This window comes from Sciurus vulgaris, assembly GCF_902686455.1.
Source record: "Sciurus vulgaris genome assembly, chromosome: 3".
NCBI classification, from domain to species: Eukaryota; Metazoa; Chordata; class Mammalia; order Rodentia; family Sciuridae; genus Sciurus; species Sciurus vulgaris.
The window spans coordinates 59,895,098-59,917,560 of NC_136463.1; the positions used below are offsets into that span (position 1 = coordinate 59,895,098).

Genomic DNA, 22,463 nt, shown 5'->3' on the forward strand with positions numbered 1-22,463 from the left:
CTCCAGGACATGTACTGTCATCAAAGGCAGTGGAGACCCTAAGCAGAGTAATTTGCTTAGAAATACTTATAACTATGTGATCTTCATGAGGGTTACTGGCACCAGCACAAAGCTGGTTGTGCAGAATCATCATTCAAGCATGGCATTTCAGTAGTCAGGATATGGATGAATGGATAAAGAACATGTGGATATATAAAGTAGAATTCTCTTCAGCCATAAATAAGAATGAAATCTTGTTATGTGCAGCAACATGGATCAACTCTGAGGACATTATTTTAAGTGAAGTAAACCAGGCACAGAAAAATACCAAATGTTCTCACTCCTGTGTGGAAGCTAAAGAAGTTTATTTCAAGCCAGGTGCTATGACACATACCTAATCCCAGTGACCTGGGAGGCTAAGGCAGGAGGATTACAAGTTTGAGGCCAGCCAGCCTCAGCAATATAGAAAGGCCCTAAGCAACTTAGTGAGACCCTAACTCAAAATAAAAGGGCTGGAGCCAGGCATGATGGCGCATGCCTGTAATCCCAGCAGCTCGGAGGATCACAAGTTCAAAACCTGCTTCAGCAACTTATCAAGGCCTTAATCAACTCAGTAAGACTCCGTCTTTAAATAAAGTACAAAAATGGGCTGGTTGAGCGCCCCGGGGTTCAATCTCCAGTACAAAAAACAAAATGTCGATTTCCTGGAAGTAGAGAGCAGAAGAATGGTCAGTCACTAGAGGCTATAAGGGAATAGCATTGGAGCGCTAGAGAATGGGTGGATAAAGTATACCAAAATACAGTTAGAAGTTAGAAGGAATAAGTTCTCGTGTTCTATAGCATAGTGAGGTGCTGTAGTCTATGCCCTTTTTTAATATATTTTATAAAGAACTAGAAGAAAGGAATTTGAAGGTTCCCAACACATAGAAATGATAAATGTTTTAGGAGAGGAAATGCTAGTTACCCTGATTTAATTATTGTACAGTATACATGTATTGAATTATCACACTGTAACCCATAAATATGTATAGTTACTATGTGTCAGTTAAACTCTTTTAAAGCATAGTGTTTGTGATACCTAGTCTTCTTTAGTTTTCCAGGTGCCATGCACTTTGTTGGCCTTTTGAGAGCTTGGAGCATATACCCATTGTGGTACCTGTATTCAAAAGTGCTCAGTTAGAAGGTGACTGGCCCATGTGCTGCTTCCTCCCCATGAGCTCAGTTACTTTTTACAGAGTGGTCAGCACAGTGCTTGGCATGCAGTTAGAGCTCAGTACATAAGTACTTGTGATGGTTATCTCCTCTGCTAACTCCCAACTTGGAATGTGAAACTGAACTCATCTGCTCTAGTTCTTTCTTTAGGTTTAAATGTGGGAATCACCTGCTTCCTCCCTGCCTCCCTCATATTTTGCACTCCCTTTCAGGCCCCACATCTCACAGATTCTGTCCCTTCAATTTCTTTTGCCTTGGTCCTCTCTGCTGTGTTCCCCTGGCCACCCCTCCTGCCCCCCAATCTCTCTAGCTGTGTGGTCTCTGCTTTCCCCACCATACCTCATTCACCAGCTGCCCTGAATCATCTATCTCTCCTGGGTGTTTCCCCATGTTGAACAGTGTTACCTCCTCTCCTGGACTACCTGATGAGGGTTGATAGTCCATAGTCTATGAGAAGCTTCTCCTGGCCATGTTAGAGTACATCCTTCCTTTCCTTCTTCCCTCCCATCATGCTGCAGTGCTGTTAGCTGGTTTGTTTCCCTGCTCCTGCTGCCCTATGTCTTTCCCAGCACAGTCACCATTTGGCAGGAACTATTCTTTTGTGTGTGTTACAGACATGCTGTCCAAGGAACCTCCATGGTGTGATGGCTCCAACTGCTACGAGTGCACTGCCAAGTTTGGAGTCACAACTCGTAAGCATCATTGGTAAGACCTCTGCTATCACATGCCTTTTCCATGAAAGCTATGAACTTTACAGGGTCCTGTCCTTTCCCAGGCAAAACTTGTACCAAATGGAATGATGAAATGATAGGACCAAACAAGGTCCTTCTGAGATGTAGTTAAGGCAGGGAGCACTCCAACTGGTAGTTTTCCTGATGGCTGCTACAGCACACAGGTCTCAGGCAGCCTGTCAGGCCTACGTCATTTGCCCTGGGCTTACAGCAGAGCTGAGTTACTGCCCTCACAGCGTGCCTGAGTGTACGCTACTGTACTGAGAGGACTAAGGAGCTGCTCCCATTAAAAAGTGAGCCGTTTTGTTTGTTGAACTGCTCATTATCTTTAATTGAAGCTTTCTGTATTGCTTGGGCTCAACTATTGGCTAGAATTTTGTTTTTATAGACTAAAAGTTATGCATGAACAGGTGTAACTTGATTGGTACTGGCAGAATTGACCACAGAGTCTTGTCTGCCCGTGTCCAGCAGTCTCTTCTCAAGGTTTCCTCTCATACTTCCTTTCTTTGCTTCCACAGTCGGCACTGCGGACGTCTTCTTTGCCATAAATGTTCTACCAAGGAAATTCCTATTATAAAGTTTGATCTGAACAAGCCTGTGCGAGTCTGCAACATTTGCTTTGATGTACTGACACTAGGTGGAGTCTCTTAGCTCCCAGGATGCCCAGGCCACATCCCCATCACCTCCCCAGCAGCTGCTCTGCTCACCAGCCTGCCCCACTCACCCCCACCTAGAGCAGGAGCTGGCAGTCATCTTCCTGCGGCAATACTGGAACAATTAAGGACCATGATCTCATTTCAAGTGATTCTGTATGATTGTCAGTGTGTCAGACTGTGATCAATTTCATTAGATGTCTCACTAATTGGATCAGGCCATTTAGCCTGAGTGGTAAACATGATAGGAATTAGACCCCATTCTGCTAGCAACATACAAGGACACTTTGAAAACATTTTCCCTCCAGTAGCTCAGTGTCCATCTCAGAGCATTCCTAAGTCTTCCTGCCTGGGCTGGCTTACAAGGCAGAGCCTAACAGATTGGGAAGCTGGCTGCTTCGTGAGAGCTGGCTTCACTCTAGGGTAAGTGGCTCTGGACTTTTTTGCGGTGTTTTTGTAAAGTTAATAGGATCCTCTTGCCCTGAAGTCTTTTCTTCTTTTCTTTCTTTTTTTTTTTTTTTTTTTAAAGTTAAGCTGTATTTTTAGTAAGCTGCCCCTTTTAAAAAGGTGAAATCTTTCTAAACAGGGTTCAAAGATGAGAGCTGAAAAATCGTGGCCTTAACAACTGAAAGCTTTACCAGTGTTCATGCTGCCCAGGTGTCAGGAGTACAGTGTGGCAGCTTGACACCTCCTAGCAGCTGTCTGATTCTCTCGTCTTGCTGCGTCCTGTCTGTGGAGTCCTCAGTCACTCTGCCACTAAGAGAGTGGTGGAGGAAATGCACTTTTATTGTGCTGCACTTTTTATATAGCTGCATCATTGGTGATTCCGATATAAAAATCCATAATCAAAAATACCCTCACACATTCTCCTCACATCAGTGATTCTAATGTTCAGCTGTGGCTGGATCCCAGCCCACCCTAATGTTAAAGGAAAAACTACTGCCGCGTGTCTCTTAGAGCAAGAAGGCCAAGTGCCCAGAAGGGGGACCAACAAGACTATAGCCCCAGTGCCATCTCTAGCCTCAGGCTGGTAGATCCTGTCTCCTTGACATAATGCTTCTTGCTGAAACCTCCCCTGGTTTCGCTGTTAGTGCTGTTGGTCCCAGTTCTGTGTCGCTTGCATGTCCCATAAGCCAACAGCTGAAGGCCCTGGCCAAGTGTGTGCAACCTGTTTTGGAAGGCTCTGACTTGATTGCTGAATAAGGCCTCCAGAACTCATTTGGGCCTTAGTCGCTGCTGGTACATCTTATTAACCCTGAGGTATATTTCTTTTCTTTTGAAGGTTTGGCCAGTTTTTTAAAAATGCATATTGAAAAAGAAACTTTTACCACTGCTTTTTAAAAATATACAATTCTGAGATGAACAATATGTGCTATACAGTTATACTCAGAGATTAAAAATCTCAATCATACATACTGATTTTTTCAGACACTTAACAACCACTACATTTTTTTTGCATTAATGAAGTATGGATATATATATAAAAGGGACTGAGTATGATTTTGCAACATCCCTGTTTTGTTTGTTTCTCTTTTGGATAGTAGTATGTCCTCTGTGTTGCTGTAGACTTAAACATTCTATTGCCTACATATGTGTGTAAAATGAGCTGATAAACCAGAGTGCTACTTTTAAAAAATATTTCTGTGATTTATAAGATATATATGCTTTCTATGTTAATATGAGCTTGTGCACAATGTTTGAAAAAAAATGAGAAAAGTTTCCCTTCCCCAGTCTGTGATATATTTCATACAGAATTTTTATAGAAAATTTGACCAAGTCTTGGCAAATTGACCATGTTTAAGCATGTGGTCAGTTTCCATTTTCTGTTGCCTGAAAAGATCCTCAAGGATATAGGGCTTCATTAAGTAGCTTGACATTTAGAAAGCAAAATAGTTATGGTTCAGATATGAATTGAGATGGTCGGTACATATACACTTATTCTTTGAATGTTCACAGTGGAAAGGGAAGGACAGAAATTCAATCGGGGATGAAGCTGATTGTTCTGCCCTTGCTCTACCATCCCAGTTTCAATAACAATCTTGCCTGTAATTGCATTTAAAATCTTGAAAGATCATGTTTAAAATGTGTTGATTCAAGCTTCTATTCAGAGTCCAGGGATAGCAATGGTACTCACAACCATGGATGGGGGGAACGTATTTTGAGTTCTGCATTGGTGCATTCATGTAGTGATAGGATAAGCCTCTTTCCCGAGTCTTAGAAAATCTCCCTGACCACACTGCTGCTCACTGGGCTGTACTCAGCAGGCTCTTTGAGGGGTAGCTGCCCTGTGGGACCCCAACATACACTGCCCTGGCTGGGACCAGATACTCTGTGTCCCTCTTGTGCTCTTCATGCTGTCAAGACTTGACTATAAAACTGCCTAGATGTTCTTGCTAAATTTTAATCAGTAGCTTGAGTACTAGTAGTAGCAAAAAATTTATTCATTTGGAAAGTTGCCGATTGTGAATGAATAGAGCAGGAAGAATAAACTTTACTGAAATATAATTTGCTGCATCATTCAACATTGTTATGCTGAATTAGCTCTGTAACTGCCTCTTTACTCATTTTCAGACTTATACGTGTATTCTTAACAGTCGTTTTTTCTTAAGACAGAGGTACAAACCATGTGATATGTATAAATTGAATAGCTTAAACTAATTTGCTGTGATCCTCTAACATAAAAATGTCCCACAAACTTAAGTGCCTACAGTTAGGACTCTAGTTTCAGTTATCTTTTCAGTGGTGTCTCACTGAATGATGTATTAGAACATGTGTTCCATTTGCAGTTTTGGGCCTGTGCACTGTCAACCCCAATTACCAGTTTAGTCCAGGCTGAATTAGATTGCTCAGTTCACCTGCCACATTCTCTCCAAGGAGTGGGGTCCACGTGACCAACAGTCCTCTACCTCAGAGCCTTGAGTCACTTCTGACCACCCTGATCAGCTTTACCCTGTACCCCCGAATGGGCCCCTATGTGGAGCTCAGTGTGCATGTGGTCTTGCCACTCTTCCCAATTCATGTCTCCTGTGTTGTATTGAACTGTTCCTATGCTAATCTTGTCCATAAGCATGGAGGGGAGGGAAGACTTGGGAGCAGAAAGAATACTGAGCTCCACCTAGGTTTCCTTCATCCGGAAAAAAAGAACACTTCTGAATTATGTAAAGACCTGAGGCAAAACAAACATCCAGGTGACAGTGGCATGCACAAATAAATGTACACTTCCATGATTGATAGACACACTTGCTTCCTTCACCAAAGCCCCAGAAGAACTACCTGAAGCACCAGAGCTTTCCCTCCCAACTGGGGAGAGGAGCCAGCAGAGAGGAAATGCTTACCCAGGCACCCAAAGCCAAGCTACACCCTGTGGCAGTGATTTAGTGAAGCGCTGAGTATCTGACCAGATATAAACAAAACACTTAAATCCCCAGAAGTTGTAGATGCCTTAAAGATTTTCTTTGGAAGATCATCACCTGTACAGTTTCTCTTTTGTGTGTCACAAATAATATATTAACCTGTTACAATTGACAACATTGGTTCTCTGTAGCTAAGGAGTCTTGAGATTGCTTGACTGAATGACTTGTCTTTTGGACAGATGTGTGGAGTTGGCTGTTCATGACAACCCTTTGGTACCAAGGGCAAGGGCAGTAGCTGGGCAGAAACTGCAGGTACACATTTGGGTTGATCACCTTGGCTTCCATGTCACTTGGGGTGGTGCTCAGTGTGGGATAATGGCATCATATAGGACCATGGCGCTTATCAGCATTTTTTTTTTTTTTTGGAGTCCGTGTAATGGAATGTATTTTTCAAATGCTGATACTTGCATTTTCTGTAACAATTCCTTATAATAAAATGAGGTAAAATTGTGCATTTCAAGTGGAAAATTTAATAAGACATTTGTAGTTACTTCTAATGCAGAAGTACCAAGAAGCATTAAAAACAAACAAAAACTCTTGATGTGAATAAATTTCTTTTAACAGCTACCCTCTAGGAACATTTGAATTCCAATATTTTTCCAGAAACATATCTGGTGATAGCAAGTCAGAAAGTAGCTATTTTAGGGAAAGCAAGTGGCTGCCTGAAATTCTGTGCTCTGGACCCAGACTTTTCAGTGTATGGCAATGTATAGTCTCAGTCTCTGTCTCCATGGAAGTTCTTGAAAGGACCCTGGAAATAACCCCTTGGCTCCATTATTTAGGAGCAACTCAAGGAGATCCCTTCATGGTAAGTTTCCTGCTGGCTGAGGTTTGAAAGGAAGTCTGGCACCACAGGCTTCAGAGCAAACTAGGGAAGCTTTAAGGGCTCACAAATGAAAATTTAGTGATTCATAAAGTCCCTCTACAAATCTAGTAGCTCACCTGACCCTCAAAACACTTGATTGCACTAACAGTGAGTTTCAACCTTTTTACAACTACCTTCCTAAGTTAAAGTTTTAACCTGCACAACTAGCCCCCAACTGTCCAAACTGCACATCGCCGTCTCCAATGAAACTATAAAATCCTGACTCCTATATCCTGGGGGCCATCTCCATACCCAGAAAATGAGAACTCCCGTGTCTGATTGACTGACTTTGCTGCAGAATAAAGGAAAACTCGCTGATCTGAGGTTTCCTTCACATCTCCTGCCTCTGTCATTTGTGGGCCATGAGCTTACAATGCCCTCCTCTGCGGTTTTTCCCAGGGTCACCCTTTACTGGAAAGAGAAGAGAGGCATTCTCCAGTAATTACCAGCTTGTGGCAGAGTCCTTTGGATCATTAAAACAACTTATTTTTTTTTGACTCATTTGCTCTGATATGAGGGAAGTTCTTTACCACTAAGTAAGTGGTTGGCATCAAAGAAGAAATGAACTCTCATCGAGCAAGGAGCTGAGCAGGTGCCTGAGGCTGGACAATTTGTCCTGAAACCTGGGTTCAGAATTTTTGCTTTGGCCAGAGATCAGGCACCTTCTAGGCGCTACCAAAGTCCACTAAGAACACCTTGTTTTGCTCCTTTTCGTTTGCAGTTTGTTTTGAAGGGTCTGCACATCCCTAGGCTTGGCCTCACACTATCCCTGCACTCCTGCCCAAGAATGGCCTCTAGCTCCTCTAACCAGGGGTTCACTCCACCATATTGTAAGTCCCAGAGGCCAGGATCCTCACATTCCTCACCCTCACCCAATAAAATGTCTGGCCCTTAGTAAGTTCTTGATGATACTTGCTGAATGACCAAAGGGATGATTAGTTTCCAGTTAGTCTGGAATTGAAGGCTGTTTGCAGTCAACAGAGGAGCCTCAGGCACTGAGCTCAGAGCTGCTTAAAACTCAGAACAAGGTCCTAATATCACCTCTTCTGCTTTCTGCTTCTGCCCCAGGGATAGCAGACACGCAAAAAATGTGGAGGAATGGAACAGCACTGAATGAGGAGTCAAAAACCAAGTTCCGGGGGGTGGGAGGAGGATGGTAGAATGAAACATTATTATTACCCTACAAACATGCATGACTGCATGAAATGATAAATGGTATGACTGCATCAGGTACAACCAGAGAAATGAGAAATTGTGCTCCATTTGTGTACCATGAGTTGAAATGCATTCTGCTGTCAAGTATAACTAACTAGAACAAATTTAAAACAACAACAACAAATAGTTGCCAAAACAGATAGAACCTTGTGCCCTTGCCACATGCTAAGCACTGTGAATATGTGTGTACAAAGCTGAAGAACCTGTGCCTCTGTCCTCAAAGAGTGTGGTCCACTGAAAAGAGGTTGATAGGAAATGCATAGCTAAAGCAGTGTGCTACATATCGGAGTGAGCAGAGTGCTATGGGAACCTAGGGCAAGTAGTTAATGAAGGCACCCTAGAGAGGCCTGGGTGGGCTGAATTTTGAAGACACCACAGTGGGAAGGCATTGTAGGCATGCTGCTTTGAGAGGAAGGCTGGAGAGCAGGTGCACATGGGATGCAACAGGGGATATAGAGGCTAGAAGGAGACAGGCGACGGAAGAGCCTCCTGTGCAAAGGCTCTGGAGATCTGGCATTTGGTCCTCAGATGCAGGGAGCCACTAAGGCTTCAATGGGGAATGACCTGTCATCACAAATAAAAATGACTTGCAGCGATGTGGAGGAAGGAGTATAGGCTCCTACAGTACTTCTGGAATAGGTACAGGAATGGCAAGAGGACTGAGGAGGTAGGACTTCCAAGATTTGGAGAGGGGTAGGGAGGAGGGAGGAAAGAGCTATGGCCAATTGCCAGGACTCACTCTTAGGGTCATGGGGAGGTAGAGGTGCTGCTCCCCTGGAGAACAAGGGCTGTGGGTGGAATGATGAAGACAGTATCAAAATGGGGAAGGTGGGCTGGGGATATAGCTCAGTTCGTAGAGTGCTTGCCTATTAAGCACAAGGCCCTGGGTTCAATTCCCAGCACTGCAAAAAAAAAAAAAAAAAAAAAAAAAAAAAAAAATGGGGAAGGCTTTGGAAAGCTGCTCATTCTGGAGGTGTAGCCTGGCAGTGTAAGTGGCTGCTGAAGTAGGAGGGAGGAGAGCCAGTGGGAAGAAGTTCATGGAGGAGACAGGCATTCAAAGAGACTGAGAAGAAAGGGCCAGAGGGAGAAAAGGAAAACAGGATAAAGCTAAGAGGGTTCCATGGAGGACCTCATAGTCAACAGTGTCAAGAGCAACAGAGCTCAAGGTATATAAGAACTGATTGTGACTATGGGGTCTGCTAGTACAGAAACGACCTTGCTACTGAGTAGAGAAGGCAGGTGACTGCTACATAGCAAATGAGGGTTGAAAAACAAAGATTCTGAGTATAACTATTCTTTCAAAATGCTTGGCTGTTTAGAAAGTATGATAGCCACCCACTTTCCTGGGGTTGAGGGACAGTGTTTTATTTATGATGTCAAAGAAGTGACCTCTTTAATGCATACTTAGAGGGAAGGGCAAGAGACAGGAAGAGGTACAGGTTACATGGGGTAGGCCATGGGTAGAGATGGAGAGAGCTGAGGGGAAGGCTCAGTCAGATGAGGCAAGCCCACAAGCCTTAATAACACCAGTCTTCACCGCCTTACTTGTGAGCCAGAAACATTCCTTGCCCTTATCTACTTAATAAGAATTAAAGAGGTAACTGAGTATGAAATTTGTCAAGTGTAGGTGATTACAGATGACCTTACACATACACACTCTGCTGGACAGGTTGCAACCCCAGCCACCTTAAGTCAGGGCTGTTTGCAATAGTATTTGCAGCCTTATCTAAATGTTGATGTTAGACTAACGACTTAGCCTTGTTATCACTGCAAAACTACCTTTTAGTCACTATGCAGACTTCTCCCTTTGTAAATACCACACCTGATTTTATATGTTTAAAAAAATATTCTTGCTTTAAATTGTTGCTTGTTCAGAGACACATGGACTTGCTACAGCCATATATATGCAAAAACTTTCCACTTCCAAAATTAGCCTACCCCATTTTATTATCCCTGCTCATGGCAGGAGCTCTAATCAAGCCAGAAGGGTAGTAAATTCAAGTTTGCCTTTGGGTGGAAGTCTGAGAAGAAAAGTCATGAAAGTCAATGATCACAAATGTTCTTCCTTCTTGCACATTTTCTTGGGATGTGTCTGCTTGTCTTCTGAGAGACTCCGTCCCTTTCTGTCACTGCTTCAGATGCTGACAGAGCTGGGATTATGGGCAGGACCCAGGCCAGCAGCTTGGGAGTCCATAGGAAAGAAGCTGTTGGAGCTCAGAGCTTTCCCTTTGTCCCGTTATTTCCGAGTTGGTCATATTTGTGCCCATTGATTTCTGAGGGCTCTGAAGGAAGATGTCAAGTAGACCTAGGGGAATACTGTCAGACCAGGTAGACAAATATGAGGCAGACTGCCAAACTCTTGCCACCAGAATGGTGAGCCTGTGGTGAGGCACATTTGCAGATGTGGCCAGATTGCTTCAATGCCCTGCTGTCTCATGCCAGGGGCCATCCTAGGACACAGGAGTGAGTTCTAGGCAGGGTTCCCTGTGTTATCAACACACAGGGTACCAGCTCAGAGTGGGAAAGAGCATGTGATGGCCAGAGGGGGGCAGCCTGTGTATTCCCCCAAGTTGGGATCATCCAAATCCCCTCGATTTGTGTGTGTAGGATTGTCAGGTGGCTGGTCACTAGGGGGGCCAGTTGTTCTCACACACACGCAGTGGGGTTCTTTGGCCCCTGGCTTATATAGCTTTCTGGGAACGCCAATCCAGTCTCTGCTCACACCTCCACTATGGACAGAAGAAAAGAGAACTCTTAGTGTGAACTCATGAGTTTCTCTGGGACAAAGGGCAAAGGAAGTAGCCAGCCAGGTCGAATGAAAAGAAGAAGCCATTCTACTTCCTACATTGGTGTTGCCCCAGGCTGCATTCTGCAACATTGAGCCCAAGCTGCCTTGCTCTCCTAACTTCCTCCAGCTTCCCCTGCATGGCGCCAACACCACGTTCTCCAGGCCGAAGAGTGCCCACTGTCCCTTTCACTGATCCTTCACTGCTGCCTGATGCCTTCAGAAAAGGAAGCACCACTTCCCTGTAGGATGCTAACAGCTGGGAAAGGATCCCACCTTTGGGTCTACAAGCTTCTCTTCTCTGGTCCCCATTCTATACCGGTGCAGGACACCTTGACTTCAGGGCTTGGGCACTTGGTAGATATTGTCCATCTAAGTCAGCCTTCTCTGGGAGGCCACTGGCATTGGGGGTTGTTGCAAGCTCTACTGGCCCCTGTACAGGTCCAGCTGTTGATGTCATTAGGCTTCAGAGATGGAAGATTCAGCTCTAACCCAACAGAGCTTGTCAACCTCCTGTCCTAGACAGAGGGACCTAATTCATGTTAGGGTACTAAGTTCTGTCTCTTGTGAACTCAGGCCTTGCAAAAGGAAAATCAGATTCTTAGAATTAATGCTTCATATAGGTTCCATTGCCTGGGACCAGGATCACTTGCTGTCAGAAAAACTGCCACGCAGTTAGAAACCGTCCTAGCTTACCCAAGAACCTCCCATCTAGCCATCCATTCCACTGGTGATCCTTACTCCATACCTGGGCCCTGTCTTCAGAGCTCATTTCTCTCAGAGATACACATATGAGGAAAAAACAACAAACTGGGCTAAGGCTCAGGGATAGGGCCCCCATACTCATTTGAGCAGTTCAGTCTTGAAAGCAAGGTAAGGTTCAGGAGATAGAGGGGAGGAAGGGAGGCAGACTTTCCAGAGGAGCACAGGCAAGCATCTAAATGTACTCCATAGGCTCCTGGGACCTCCTATGGCAACCAAGTGTTCTCAGGCCACCTGCATTTGAACTTGTGCCCCAGGAAGGCCTACTCAGGTCCCACCTCCTCCTGCTGAAGTACAAAAGCCAGGTTCTCACTGACCTCTCTGTCTTAATACATGCTCTAAAGAAACTGAATCATCAAAAATGGTGGTCAGGAGAGAAGGGCTTTTCCTTCCTGCACCTTCCTTCGCCCTGCTACCCTAATGGGTGAGATATAGTAGCAAGGTCTAGGGAAAACTAGTAGCTTTGACTGCTTGCTCTTTCCACACAGTAAACCACCTGCCCTGCAGGAGAGGGTGGATGTACCCAGTTTAGCACTTAGGGATGTGAACTCCCCCAATAGTCCCTGTCCCTTCTCAGTGAGAGCTGAACTCATATTCTGAGGCCTTTGAGGCTGGAAGGTTTGTCCAGTTTCTGCTTTCTTTTGTCCCCTTAATAAAGGTAAAAGCAATTTGAGAGTCTTGAGTTGAACCTCAAGGCAGGCTGGCCTCATGATTAAAATAGGAAAAACATTGGTTTCTTCAGCTTCCCAAACCAACCCAGAACAATCCCTGTGGCATCATTTCTAATCAGGTTCACCTCACTTTGTTCTTGCAGGGAAAGAATTTTCCATCTAGCCTCTTCCTCCTGGAATTACTCAGAATGTGCAGTGCTTTAAAGGGCATCGTGGCATGAACCACTTTCTAATCCCTTTCTCCAGCAGGCAGAAATGATTTGCACTGACAGATGAGAAAGCCAAATCATGGATGGTTGAACATGTCAAAACAAATGAGAAACAATACTCACGCCTGCTCCTCACTCCAGGGTCTCAGGCAGGTGGAGGGTGAAATACTCGGTTTCAAATCCAAATCTCAACCCTAGGGTTATTCAGTTGTCTGGAGGGAGATCCCACCATCAGTAATTTTTTTTTTTTAATTCCCCAGAAGACCTAACATGCAGCTAAAGCTGAGTCACTATTACAGAGCACATGTATTTTGAAAAAGTTGCCTGGGTTAACAATCAATTCATGGATTCCCGGAATAATGCAGGCAGGATGGCCTAGAAGTTTGATTTGGAAGAGAGAGGGAAGGGAGCAGAAGCTGGCTTACCTCTTTTCAGAACACCAGAACCGGCTGCCCTTGGTGGTGCTCCACTCAGCATTGCAGGGTGGGAACTTCTGCTTCTCTTTCTGTTCCCATTTATTTGCCTCCAGGCCTTTGATCATCATGGCTTCCACCTGGGTTAGTTCTGGGGTTGGCTGCCCATCTTCTCCATAGAACCTTCCTATCACCCTTCCTGTGGTGACAGGAGAGCTGAAGTCAGAGTAAAAGTGGGGGAGAGGCATGAAAAGATGCTGAGCCATTGGAGTCAAGTTCTAGTTCCCAGGGGTTTGGAATTCAGGGCACTACAACAGCCTGCTGGGTACTTGTTTATTGAGAACTTGTACTAGAGACACTTTTTTGTGCATGTGCATGTGTGTGCATATGTGTGTGCATAGTGCTGGGAATCTAACTCAGGGTTTTGCATAAGCTAGGCAAGCTCTCTACCACTGAGTACACCATAGCCCTGGAAGGACTTCTTAGTCTCTCTCAGCAACCTACAAGACCCCATATATAATCTTTCCTGTTCTGTCTGAACAGTCCTCCAGTATAGAAATTACTGAATCTTTTTTGCCTCCAGATATCAGTTCCCTGGAGGTAGAACATTGTGTGATTCATTTATCAATGCTTTACAAAGCTTAGGGCACACCGTAGGTATTCAACAAATGTTTGAATGAATGGTTTATTGGTTCACATTTGTGTGACTCAATTCTGCCCAACATCAAATTATTTTGTCCTAAACAACTACTAGTCACTTATTGAGTACTTTGTGTCGGACACTACGCTAGCACTTCACCAACACTTTAAATCCTCGCAGTAACCTATTTGAGAGAAATAATTGTTTGCATATCCACAGGGCAGAAATTAGGAGATTCAGCAGCTGGGAAAGGCTATGAAGCTAGTAAGAGGACTGGCCCCATGCCCATGTTCTCCCCTCCAGTGGCACAGGCTTTCAGTGGATATGAATGGAAATTGGTTTTCATTTAAAATGCCTGTCAAAATTAGTGCCTGTCCAAGCTATGACAGCAGCAAGCAAGTGGTCCAACCAAAACAGATCTGTTCTCCCTGGGTGGCAGGGACCTAATATGTCCAAGTCCTGAGGTACAAATGGCCTTCACAGGCAGTTCCTGTCACAGGGCAAGGGAAACAACAGAAAGCACTTCTGTAAGGTTTGATTACATAGGGGATATCATGTGTACCTGTTCCCAGCTGTGTGGGTCCAACCTCTGCAGTCACCAAGTACGGACTCAGATTTCAATGGCATGTATGCTCTACATGTTCAGAATTCAGTTCATGTCAAGTCCAACCCACTTCCTAACTTCCCTAAATCTTTTTATGCCACTTCTGGTCTTTGTCATTTGGATGAGAAACCTTGGATCTCTCTGAGTCCCCCTCTTTCACATCCAAATATACACTTCCTTTAATTCATGTCTAATCCATTAATGAATCTTGTCAATCCTACTTCTAAAACATATTCTGATTCTGTCCATTCCTTTCCATTTCCACCACTACCATCTTAATCCAAACCACAGACTAGGACAATAGCCTCCCAACAAGTCTCTGCTTCATCTCAGGTCCTCCTACAGTTCTTTTATCAAAAAAGTATTTGAGGGGCTGGGGAGACAGCTCAGTTGGTAGAGTGCTTGCCTCGCAAGCATAAGGCCCTGGGTTAAATCCCCAGCACCACAAAAAAAAAAAAAAGTATTTGAACAGAACATGAATTGAGCCTGGCATGGTGGTGCACACCTGCAATTCTGGCTACTTGGGAGGATGAGGCAGGAGGATCATAAGGTCAGGGATGACAACTTAATGAGACCCCCGTCTCAAAATGAAAAATAAAATGGACTGGGAATGTAGCTCAGTGATAGAATATCCCTGGGTTCAATACCTAGGATGAATGGATGGATGGATGGATAGACCAACAGACCAATAGATAAATATGCATCTTACCATGTCACTTCTATGCCTATTTAAAATCGTCCAATGGCTTCCTAAAATACAAACTTCTTAGGTAGCCCTTTAAGGTCCTATACTTATTTGACTTCTGATTGCTTCAACCTCTTCTCAAGCCCCTTCCTTCCTCACTTACTGTTGGCTCTCTTTTCTTTTACTTTTCTTCACTGCTCCCCACCTCAACTACTTCTCCTCACCCTGCAATATTCTTTCTCTAGGTCTCAGTATGGCTACCTCCTTCTCACCTACCAGGTCTCAGCTGAGAGGTCATATCTGTTCTCAGAGACATCCCCTGATCACCCACTCTAGAGATACCTCATACCTTGAAACATTTACTACTCCATTTTCATTCACAGCCCTACCTCAAGCTGTATACTCTGTTCACCTGTTTATGTTTCTTCCCACCAGGGAGGCCCAGCACTCAAAACACCTTCATACAAAGCATCTGTTTCAAATATTTGTTAGATTAATAAATGAAAGGACTACAGCCCTAGATCCAGGCCTGCAGTCCTCTAGTATCTAGCTTGTCTTGGTGAGTTTTAGATATAAGACCCAAAGACAAGACAATAGTAGCAAAGGCAACAGAGTGCCTTTGAGAATACTGTGCCATGAGAATAGCAGTCATTGGCTGGGTCTCGAAGCCAATTCTGTATCCCTCTGAGACCAGACCATAACTTATCAACAGCAGACATTCAAATATATCCTGACTTTAACTAAAATCAGAGGCATTTCCAACCACAACAAGCCTAGTTCACTGTTTCACCAGGTACATGAGGAACACTTCTAGTTTGCTTCCCAAATCTCAGTATGAAGTGGTTGGGTATCTTTTGCCCACTCATAGCACTCCATTCTTATTCTTTTGTGTTGGGTTTTCTTTTATTAACCCAGTAATGTTTCAGTTGTATTTGGAAACTTCAGGTGGAAAGAGAAGCAGGCCCTCTGAAACAGAGAGACAGAGTTCAGCTCCTTCAATGGCAGAGGTGGATGTGGTCTCAGAACAACCTGGGTAGACTGAGGGAAAATGAAGAAGGATATGCAAAGGCTGGGATGATAAAGGCCAATAATGGACAAGATGGAGACTGGAAATGGAAAAGCACAAACTTCAGATACTATGAGAAAGCCGTGAAAACTGGATGTGGAGGGAGAAAAGTTAATAGAAATGGCAGAACAGGTGACCTGAGCAGTAGTGAGGGAAGCAAATATACAGAGACATTAGGAGCAGGGAAAAGAACTTCCAATTTCCAACCTATTCTGACAATGAAGTAACATTGCATTCCTCAGGAAATCAGCTATGTCCAAGAGGGCTCCAGTGAGAGGTGGCAGCTGAAGACAGATGGAAGAAGGGCCCCCAGTCATCCCAGCTCTCAGTGCCCGTAAAGGAATCTACTGTTAGTGTCTGTAACAGTGTCTTAGGACACTGTTAGTTATTTTTTCACTTAAAATGAGTTCCATCACGTATCACCAATAAGTAGCAGGTGCCATACCCTACACAACTGCCTTCACTCATTCATTCATTCATTCACTGGTACTGGTGAAAGAACACAGGGGTGCTTTACCACTGAGCTACATCCTCAACTGTGGGAAGTCATACTTATCTAGCAGAATCAGATGGTTCCCTGTCTAGTTACCCTAAGAGAATGGCTTCCCTAACTTCACCCTATCCTGTGTATCACAGAAGCAGCTCCTCCCGGTCTTAGCCCCCTTTACCTGTGTGCCTATAAATAAAACAGTTGGGTTACTCCATGTAGTTAGAGGCCAGAGCTGGTATGGCCAGACCCGTCACGCCCCCTCTCATTTAAAAAGAGTACTGGCACTTGTGTGTTTTATTGATAAGTTTGTGGGAAATTGACTGATTTACAGCCAACATAATCTTCCGGCAGTTAACCCTTTTCTCATCTATGTGGGACGTGGCTGAGAGACCCCCACACTCAGCCCTTATTTTTCTGAGACAGGGTCTTGATAAGTTGCTGAGGCTGGCCTTGAACCTGCAACCCTCCTGCCTCAAACTCCTGAGCTGCTGAGATTATAGGTGTGTGTGCCTCACATCCAGCTAAAAAAATCTCTGATTAGCATAACTTCCACATTGGAGACAGTTTACTCAAGATGTTGGTCTCCCAAGAGAGCAAAATAAAAAGGAAATGTCAAACTGCACATCAATTTAGACTTCAAGGCTTCCTGGATGTGTGCTGAAGATAGATGCTTGGAAAAGTGAGACAGGGAAGCTGCCCTCCTGGAGCTGGCTGTTCAAGAATGGCACAGAAAACCATTTGGCTTTGGGCAGCTGAAGCCAAGGCAAATGTTTTGGCAATCCTCTCCCAAGACTGTGAGGGAAAGAGATGCCTCATCATTTCCATCAGGGGCTCACCACTACACTAATAACCAGGGTTTAAAGTGAAAAATTCAGAGCTGGTTTTCAGATTTTGGGAGGGTGCTAGGGATCAAACCCAGGGTCTCATGCATGCTAAGCAAGTACTGTACCACTGGGCTACATAAAAATACAAAAAAAAAAAAAAAAAAAAATCTAATTTTTTTCATATTTTAACCTTTAGCCCAATTCCTAAAGAATTCTGGCTTTTAAAAACACATTGTAAGACAACTAAGTGAAATCTACAGAAATGACCTGTGTACTACCTACCGACAAATACATAATTCTTCTCATAGAATAAAAGCCAATTTTGAAGTATCAGCATCTCAGAGAAGGACAGATCAATTACATCATCCACAAGGCCTGCTTCAGTGTAGTCTCCAGTCACAAATGCTCTGGATGCATCTCGGCCTGCAGAAGAGAAGTTTCCAACAGATTAAGTTGTAAATCAGCACACTATACCAACTCAAAAATCTCTTTTCCAAAAAGAATATCCTGAAGCAACCCCCACTCCCAGGGAAATGTAATCCCCCTCCTCTGTGACAGACACTCCTGAATCTGGGAAACACATTTCTTTGACATTTGGCACATTCTTTCATTTACTTTCAGTAACATTTAATACAGCTGACCACTTCCTTTGGCTTCCATGATACTACCCTCCTGCTTTTCCTCCTCCTTTTCTAGTTCCTGTCACAATCTTCAGGGAACAATTATTCTCTACACCCTCTCATTTGACAACCTTACCAAGGATGTTTTCAAATCCTACCTGTATGTCAAAGATCACCAAAGTTGTATCTTTTAGATCTTTCTTAGACCTGTATATCCAACTACCTACTCATCATCACTTACTCATCTTACAGACATCACAAGTTCCAAATGTTCACATTGAACTAATAGTCATGAGGAACTCCTGCCCCAGGAAACCTGCATCTACTGTAGTGTTCCCTATCTTAGTAAATGTCAACCAATTCAGGAATGTGATCCTTGACACCTCATTCACCCCTCACAAGTAATCAGTACCCAAGTCCTATATTTTCTTCCAAAATAGTTCTTGTATTTACTTGTCTCCACATGCTACCAAGCAAGCCCAGGCTGCCATCAGCTCACATCTGAACCGTCACAGTAGACACCAAGATTTTTCCACATTCATTCTTGCCCCACAAATATATTTTCCATATAACACTTAGACTGACTTTCTTTTTGCAGTGCTGTGGATCAAATACAGGGCCTTGCACATGCTAGGCAAGCACTCTACCACTAAGCTATATCCCCAGCCCAAGACATATTTTAAACACAAATTTATCATGTCACTCATTTGCCGTCACCCAAAAAAAAAAAAAAAAAAAAAAATCTGAAGACTTTCATTTGTCCTGTGGCAAGGTCCAAACTCCTTTATATGTCATGCAGTGCCCTGCACCAATGGCTGCCCATCTGGCCTCGTCACTTACTCCATAATTCACTGTGTGCCTGCATGCATGCTTTTTCTCTCTCTCTTCTTCTACCCCACTAGGTTAGAGTCCCTGATAAAACAAGTCCTCTTGATGATTATCACAAAATATTTCATTAATTGCATGATACTAATATTAGTGCCTGTCTTTTCTACTATTAGCCCGTATGTTTTATCAGGGAAAAGAACACCCCAACCTCATTTAATATTGATTCTCCAGTGTCTGGTACAGTGCCTAATTTTGAGTAAATTCCCAAAAGCTATGGACTGAATGAAATCTATATATTTAAAGCCAACAGACGATTCAAATGGGTGCTGGAACAACTGAAGAGCCACATGCAAAAGAATGAAATCGGACCCCTACTTCACACCATATATAAAATTAACTTAAAATAGATTGAAGACTTGAATTTTTCAGTTAATACTACAAAAGTCTTAGAATAAAACAAATGTAAATCTTTGTGATCTTAGTTGAGCAGTATTTTCTTAGGATATCAAAAGCACAAAGGAAAAAATACATAAATTGGATTTGATCAAAATTTAAAACTTTTGTACATCAAAAGACATGATCGAGAAAATGAATGGGCTGGGGTGCAGCTCTAAGGGAAAGCATTTGTCTTAGCATGAAGAAGGCCCTGGGTTCAATCTTTAGGATTGCCAAAATAATAATAACAATAATAAATAATGTTTTTAAAGGAAAGAAAATGAAAAGATGACCTATAGACTGGGAGAATACACTTACAAATCATATATCTGATAGGGGTCTGGCATCCAGAATATAAAGAACTCTTACAACTCAAAAATCAAATTCAACTCAATTAAAAGATGAACAATTTGAATAGACCTTTCTCCAAAGATGAATAATTGCTCATCAAGCTTATGGAAAGATGCTCAACACTGTTAGTCATTAGGGAAATGCAAATAATCAAGGCCATAATGAGATACTGCTTCAAACTCACTAGAATGACTATAGTAAAAAAGACATTAAAAAGTTTTGGTGAGAATGTGGAGAAACAGGGGCTGGGGAGATAGCTCAGTTGGTAAAGTGCCTGCATTACAAGCACAAGGCCCTGGGTTCGATCCCCAGCACCGAAAAAAAAAAAAAAAAAAAAAAAAGAATGTGGAGAAACAGAAACAAATTTATTCCTGGTGGGAATACACAATGGTGCAACCACTTTAGAAAATAATTTGGCAGTTCACAAAAAAGTTAAACATAAGAGTTATTGTATGACCTAGCTATTCCATTTCTTGGTATATACCCTGGAAAATTAAAAACATATATTCACACAAAATCTTATACACAAATGTGCCTAAGCATGTTGCACATTACTGTTATAGGCAAAAAGAAGAAACAACCCCAAAGTTCATCATAGACAAAATATGGCATGTCAAAACAGTGGAATATTATTTGTCTAGAAAAAGGGATGAAGTATGGATGCACAATGATATATTATGGATGAAACTTGAAAACATTATGCTAAGTAAAAGAAGCCAGGCAAAAAAGACTACATATATGATTCTATTTACATAAAATGCATAGAATAGGTAAATGTATAGAAATAAAATAACAAAGTAGATAGGAGTTGCCAGGAGCTGGCGCCAGGAGGAAATAGAGAGTGACTGCTAATGGATTTGGAATTTCTTTTTGGGGTGATAAAAATGTTCTGGAATTAGAGATGTTAGTGTGTTTCTGACTTAAAAAAAAACCCCACTAAATTGTATACTTTAAAGGGACATATTCTATGGATCATCTTAATAACAATATATTGAATAAACAAAAATGAACACATGAACCTATCTCCTTCCCTACTAGACTGTGTGGGCATCTAGAGACATTTCTTACTCCTTAGCATCTACCTCAAGGTAAGGACACATGGTAGCAGTCAATACAAGGATATTTAATGAATATCAGGCCCACAAGAACTCTAGAGCTCAGTGCAAAAGAAAAAAATTGCCTCAGAAATGAAAGGTTTTAAGCCCATACTTGTGCACACATCCATGTCAACTGAATTAGATGTAGCAGGACAGTGTACCAAAAGTGCTCTCAATCGGCTGGAACAAAATAAAAAACAGCTCTGCTCAGTAGCCCCTGGATAAGATCCTCCCCTTGCTGGACGGTTTGCAGAGACTGGAGAGAAGGAAGTGACTTGTATTTAAGTGTCAGAGGCAAATTCCCAATTCCTCTAAGATAATGACAAGTGGAAGATGCTAATTTAATATCAGCCTAGTCACTGAACTTAGGCTTGCCCTGCATTTTCCTTTTTAATTTTTTTTTCCTTTAAACTTCTGGTAGGTGAACAGTCCCTGGGTCTAGTAAGAAACACTCCCCAAAACACTAGGCTGGCTGACCTGACCCATGTCCTGTCAGTGCTTATTTGTGAGGGGTATTAGGCAAATCATTCTTCAATCCCCTCAGATGTAAAATAGAGACAGCAGAAAAAACTTGACAAGATTTTTTGGGGCCTAACATGCACAGCTTTATTTTAAGGTTTTGCCCTTACCGTTGTCATTGTTGTTCGAGACAGGATGGCGGCCTGGTTGCCCAGGCTGGCTTCAAATTTGCAATCTATACCTCCCGAGTAATTTGGGATTAAGGTGTGCACCTGCAATCCCAAATTACTTGGGAGGCGAGGTTTATTCTAAGTATTAAAGAACTATAAAGGTGACTGGACCTCTTTCCTATGATCTAATCTCATAATCTATTAAAAGAAAGGCAGACAAGTGCATCTGCACTGGAAGTTGTTATAATGACACAAACCAAATGTGTTACTCTTAGGGAAAACTTGGGGTAAGAAGAAAGCTTATTTAGGGTCGGGGTATACAGAGGGGCTGGAATTAGAACTGTGAGGGCAGGGACAGAATCTCATTCATCTCTGTGTCCTTAAGGCCCTGCATTAAGCCTGGCACAAAGCAGGTATCCCCGTACTTTCCACAGTGGGTAACGGGTAACTAACAAGACACAAGACAAGTTTCTCTAACCTAAGTAACGCACAGCGGTGAACAGGGAGGATACAGGTCGATAATAGTTGGCGATAGTTCCATCCGAGCCAGACCAAGAGGATGGAGAGACTGAGTCCTGTTTGCCAACACGGTTTGACGAATGTCGGGATGGGGAGAAACAGATGAAAAAAACGAATGAAAGAACGACACGCGGGCGGCTACCCGTTCGCGCGGGAAGAAAAGGAGTGAGCAGCCTCGCTAATACCTGCAAAGCCGCAATAGTGTGCCCCCGGCTCGTAGTGCCTCCGGCCAGAGGACACATCGTAGACGCGGCCGAGTAACGCCAAATATAGGCCCGGATCCCCTGGGCCGCCACGGTAGCGGGCTAGCTCCTCCGGAATGAAAAGGCGAAAGACTGCGCGGGGACCCCACCAGCCCATTTGCCGTGCTGCCAACAGTGCCGCCGCCACCACGGCCAAGCTCAGCAAGAGTCCACGCCCGCAGGGCCTCTGCATCTACACAGACGCACCACACCGCACTTCCGATGCTGCCTTTTCTCTATCCACAACAAAGATGGCAGAGACGCAGTCCGTGACGTTACCGGCGCGACACAAACACTTTAAAACTCATGGGCGAAAAGCTTACTACTTGGCTCCGATTCTTATACTTTTTTTAAGTAAACTTTGGGAACGTAAACGGATGCCGAGAAAGTAGAGCAGCAGCGAGAGACCTACTCTGTTTATAGGCTATCCGCCCCCAAAAAAGATGGCGGGAGAGGAAGCTGCGGGATGACGTAATGTCTTGACAGACGCGTCTTCTAGGAAATCAGGGTTCCACCTTTGCTACC

At 43.4% G+C, this 22,463-nt stretch overlaps 2 protein-coding genes across 7 annotated transcripts in view; one reads left to right on the forward strand and one right to left on the reverse strand.

Annotated features, from left to right (window-relative positions):
• Nucleotides 1-7,038, forward strand: part of ANKFY1 (ankyrin repeat and FYVE domain containing 1) — a 90,909-nt gene extending 83,871 nt beyond the window's left edge. For 3 of the 4 annotated variants that reach the window (XM_079130778.1, XM_079130780.1, XM_079130779.1), the window contains 2 exons: nt 1,806-1,896; nt 2,441-7,038. In XM_079130778.1, the coding sequence (XP_078986904.1) occupies nt 1,806-1,896; nt 2,441-2,573 (224 nt within the window). In that variant the 3' untranslated portion in view covers nt 2,574-7,038. The remainder of the gene's footprint in view (nt 1-1,805; nt 1,897-2,440) is intronic. The other variant, XR_013762385.1, reaches the window with a different exon arrangement.
• A 2,958-nt stretch (nt 7,039-9,996) lies between these two features.
• On the reverse strand, nt 9,997-22,353 carry CYB5D2 (cytochrome b5 domain containing 2). Of its 3 annotated transcripts, none has more exons than XM_079130963.1 (4): nt 22,218-22,353; nt 17,500-17,640; nt 12,921-13,107; nt 9,997-10,797 (listed from the first exon to the last, which is right to left on the reverse strand). In XM_079130963.1, exons 2-4 carry the CDS (start codon nt 17,552-17,554, stop codon nt 10,581-10,583), a joined length of 459 nt encoding a protein of 152 aa, XP_078987089.1. In that variant the 5' UTR covers nt 17,555-17,640; nt 22,218-22,353; the 3' UTR covers nt 9,997-10,580. The 3 variants fall into 3 exon arrangements, with proteins under 3 accessions (XP_078987089.1, XP_078987088.1, XP_078987090.1); XM_079130962.1 differs by having other exon boundaries at nt 21,882-22,350; XM_079130964.1 differs by lacking the exon at nt 22,218-22,353 and adding an exon at nt 18,874-19,687.
• Nucleotides 22,354-22,463: the final 110 nt, after the last annotated feature.